This window comes from Orcinus orca, chromosome 2, assembly GCF_937001465.1.
Source record: "Orcinus orca chromosome 2, mOrcOrc1.1, whole genome shotgun sequence".
Taxonomy (NCBI): Eukaryota; Metazoa; Chordata; class Mammalia; order Artiodactyla; family Delphinidae; genus Orcinus; species Orcinus orca.
Window position 1 is genome coordinate 131,958,339 of NC_064560.1, and position 3,517 is coordinate 131,961,855.

The following is a 3,517-nucleotide window of genomic DNA, read 5'->3' on the forward strand; positions in this document are numbered from 1 at the left end:
ATGTCTGTGAGTCTGTTTCTGTTTCATAGATAAGTACATTTGTGTCATATTTTAGATTCCACATATAAGTGATATCATATGGTATTTGTCTTTCTCTTCTGACTTTGCTTAGTATGATCATCTCTAGGTTCATCGATATAGCTGCAAATGGTATGGAATTTTTGGATAATTTTTTAAAGGGTATCATGTTTATCAGATGGATTTCAGACAGTGCTTGACATAAATTAAAGTATTTGTATTAAATTGTTCAGAATATGTCTGTAATAGTAAAATCTCCCACTTTCTATTATGGTGGGAAATCTTATATTTATATTGTAGAAGCAGCACAGCTGTTTAATCTGAGTCTGGAGACTTTATGCTACAAATAGAGCTAGGAAGAATTTAAATTTTAATTCATTCTGTAGTACTATTTAGATTTCAAAAATATATCCTTTATCTTTGCTCAAAACTTATAATTTTCTTCTATTTCTATTATACCCCAGAGTTGCTTGTACAAATTATGTGCTAAATAAATGTATTTTATATTGTTGCATGAACAATGATTCATGAAAAACAAGGATTTTCAATGCAGATTATGGACATGATTGTTAACAATGAAATATTATCGATATACTATAAAAATAAATATGGAATCTTTATCCATATCTAACAGATGCAAGCTAAAAATTGCTATAAGTAATATAATAGTAGGAATAATACAAATCTTTCTGAGAAATATTTCTTAGAAAGGTCCATGAGTGATTATGCTGTTATAAGTGGTATCTAACTGTGGAATAAATCCCCATGCAATTTTGAACTTATTAGAGTATAAGTATAAATATATAATCAATTTATATTAAAAGATAAATACACTTACTAATCTCTTTCCAATTACCTATACACAATGAGTCACTGGATAAGTTGAGTGTGTTGATGATTGGTTAGAAGTGTGTGTGTGTGTTTGTACTTACACCTGCTGTGTAAATGTATATGCATGTGAAATTTATATTCTGAATTTGCATTTATATTCCCTTTTTCCTATGACACAATTTTTTAAATTAAATCATCTTTCAATTCAACCACCACTAGTTCAACTAGCTCACAAACTTTTCATGTTAAAATTTGACAGGTTTATTAGTCATGTTGCTGGATTAACCCAAGCTACAATCCAAAACCTATCATAATAATCATATATTGTAGACATTTATTGTTTACTGCTAAAGGAATAAAGCTGAAATTAATTACTCTTCAAAGTAAAACTTAAGAAATTAAAATAATTGTGGCTGCCGGTTCGAGCATGGTCGACGACACGGGCGCCACCGAGGCCTGTGGGGACGAGCTGCTGGGGTTCCCACTTCCGCCGCCACGGATTCGCTCCCTGCCGTGGTGGTTTCCTGTGCAGGAGCTGAGGAACCCGCTGGTGTTTTCTTTGGAGGCGTGGCTGACCGACTCGATCTTCGGCCCACACTGAGCCGTGGTTCCGGAAATGGAGTGGATGAGCCAGGCCCTGCTGACGGTGGACGCAGTTCACGCCGGGAAGTTGGTGGAAATCACCGTCTTCGGGCGGCCAGCTGTCCAGCGCCGGGTGAAGAGCGTGCTCCTGAGCCTGGCGTCGAGTCACCGGGAGCAGCGCGCCCGAGCTGAGAACATGGAACAACTCGAGGAGTTCTTGAAGGCCCGGGCGCCAGGTCCCCAGGTCCCGCAGAGTACTGTTGCATAAGTGCTCTCCGGGGCATGGAACAGCCCTCCTTCCGCTACTAAAGTTCAAGAGAAGCAAATATCCTTAAATCTGTGCATTTATTTTTTTCCTGTATCTCGATGGATAGTGGTTTGATTATTTTGCTGCAAACGTGAGTTTGTAGTGCCATTCTAGTAAATAAATGAATTTCCTTTTTTCCAATGGCATAAAGATCTTGGCTCACTCAAAATTAAGCAAATTTATAAAAGATTGACTCTGTTCATTCATATTTTGATGTGAGAGGCTGATAGGTGGTAGGTTTATTTTTGTTTTTTTCTTAGTTTCTATCGTTTTGAAACTACTAACCCTTTTATGATTTTATGGTCAGAGTCAGGCCCTCATGCACAGGGGGCAGAAATGCAGGGTCAGTCTGCTTTGGGTTTCTTTTGCATCATTTGTTCTCAAACTTTAATGTGTGTAAGAATCACCTCGAGAGCTTGCTAAAACACAATTTCTTAGACCCTTTTCCACTGATTCTGATTCAGTACATTGGGCCCATGAATATGCATTTCTAACAAGCTGTTAGGTAATGCCAGCGCTTCTTCTGAACCTCTCACTTTTAAGCTGGTGTTTGGTCCCTGAGTAGCAATCAGTGGGCCTGTGTGTTTTCTTGGAGTGCTCTGACCGCGCACGTGGGTGGGCATTCCAACATGCAAGCTGAGGTGATCAGCATTCACTCTGCTGGTGCTGTGATTTACCAGAAGGAGCCACGGTAATGGGCAGCTTGTGCATTGGCAGGTGGCCTTCCAGCCGGCTGTCTCCTCTGCCCCCTTCCCCAAGCAGGTGTCCTGCATGGGCTGGGTTGTTTTTCCATTACCCTTTACAATGCTATGACCAATCTGTGCAAAACAGTTCCAATCCCATGCTGCTTCCACTTTCAGGAAGCAGAATTCTTGGAGGAATGATTGCCAAGAACTCTGTGGCTTTAGACACAAAGTTGGAGTTGATTTAACTCATGCAGTTTCTTCACCCCTTAGCAGTAATGGATTCTAGCCGTTTGCAAGGATTTTAAACACACAGATACACAAATCTTTGATTACAAGGGATATTGAATGTTATTCTACTTCACTTCACATTTCTGTTAAACGCTTTTATAATTTTTCTTTATTCATTCCTGTCATTACTTCTTTCAACTCTGAAGATAAGGATTTTTATTATCTATAAAAGCTTTTGTAACAAATAATGGTCTGTTACAACCAATACTGTCCACCCCTTTGCTTCTCAAATTTTTTGCATATGAAAAATTTTTATTGTATGTAGTTAAACCAAAAAAAAAATTTTAAAAAATAAAAAAATAATAATTGTGCTCCTTCTTGGAATATTAAAAAACCCAGATCATCATTAATAGCAATTAAAAATGAAGTATAAATTGGTATGAAAACAACTTAATTAATACATTGATTTTTTAACTGCTCTGTATATAACTCAAAATTTACAATCTGTTGAATCAATAACTCTTTAATATAAAATTATAAGAGAATTATTAATTTGGGGCCATGATTTTCACTTTAAAGATGAGAGATCAAAATATGAATTGATCAATATGGGCTGGAATCTTTAAATCAGTATTCATGAACCATGTGAAATCTATGCCCTCAACCTTAAAGAATAGATGATCTCCAGATTCACTGAGAAACTATGAAGATGGAAGAGACAGCCTCAACAAATACAAAGACACTAAGGAAAATGGTGTATGTAAAAATCAATTAAAATATTGATAAATTAATAGAGAAATATAAAAATTCATGATTAATCCATGACTTGGTAAGGTTATGATACCATACTAAGTTGGTATTAGAA

The 3,517-nt window shown here is 36.7% G+C and overlaps 1 protein-coding gene across 1 annotated transcript; it reads left to right on the forward strand.

Moving 5' to 3' along the window:
- The first annotated feature begins 1,276 nt into the window (after window positions 1-1,276).
- LOC101278850 (oocyte-expressed protein homolog) lies at window positions 1,277-1,699 on the forward strand. Its single transcript, XM_033409947.2, is given in 1 exon segment — window positions 1,277-1,699. A coding segment is annotated over 1 exon segment (423 nt).
- The last annotated feature ends 1,818 nt before the right edge of the window (window positions 1,700-3,517 follow it).